The sequence below is a fragment of the Mastomys coucha genome, unplaced genomic scaffold, assembly GCF_008632895.1.
Source record: "Mastomys coucha isolate ucsf_1 unplaced genomic scaffold, UCSF_Mcou_1 pScaffold18, whole genome shotgun sequence".
Lineage (NCBI taxonomy): Eukaryota > Metazoa > Chordata > Mammalia > Rodentia > Muridae > Mastomys > Mastomys coucha.
In genome coordinates, this window is record NW_022196900.1 from 79407439 (window position 1) to 79407919 (window position 481).

Genomic DNA, 481 nt, shown 5'->3' on the forward strand with positions numbered 1-481 from the left:
AGAGCCAAGCAGGAAAGAGGCTCTGAGAGTGGTTCTCAGGCAGGCACAAGACACAGGCAGCTGTGCCATCCTCCCTCGGCCCTTGGTTAATTGTTCTTTTATGTCCACAGGGAGCCTGACTTGTTCTTTTTGGATCTTCAGACGCTCCGATCTATGGATGAGGGCTGGCTGGTGCTGGACATTACAGCAGCCAGTGATCGATGGCTGCTGAACCATCACAAGGACCTGGGACTACGCCTCTATGTGGAAACCGCAGAAGGTGAGGCTCCAGGACTTAGCAGGGAGCTGCCCTGGGGGTCTTGGGAGGTGGCTCCAGCAGAGGCTGCCAGGCTAGTACACAGAGCCTTCTCACCGTGTGTGTGGGGGTGTTGGGAGGGAGATGTTTAGCCTTTCTTGAGGACTTGGACAGACTAGTGAGGTCCTGGACATGGCTAAGCCACAGCCAGGAATGCCTTCTGGTCCCTCATACATAGCAACTGAC

General features: G+C 55.5%; 1 protein-coding gene across 1 annotated transcript in view; it reads left to right on the forward strand.

Moving 5' to 3' along the window:
- The window catches only part of LOC116095763 (bone morphogenetic protein 8B-like), a 20658-nt gene that overhangs the window by 10006 nt on the left and 10171 nt on the right, over nt 1-481 (forward strand). The window contains exon 2 of the mRNA XM_031377021.1: nt 111-259. Coding sequence (XP_031232881.1) covers nt 111-259 — 149 coding nt within the window. The remainder of the gene's footprint in view (nt 1-110; nt 260-481) is intronic.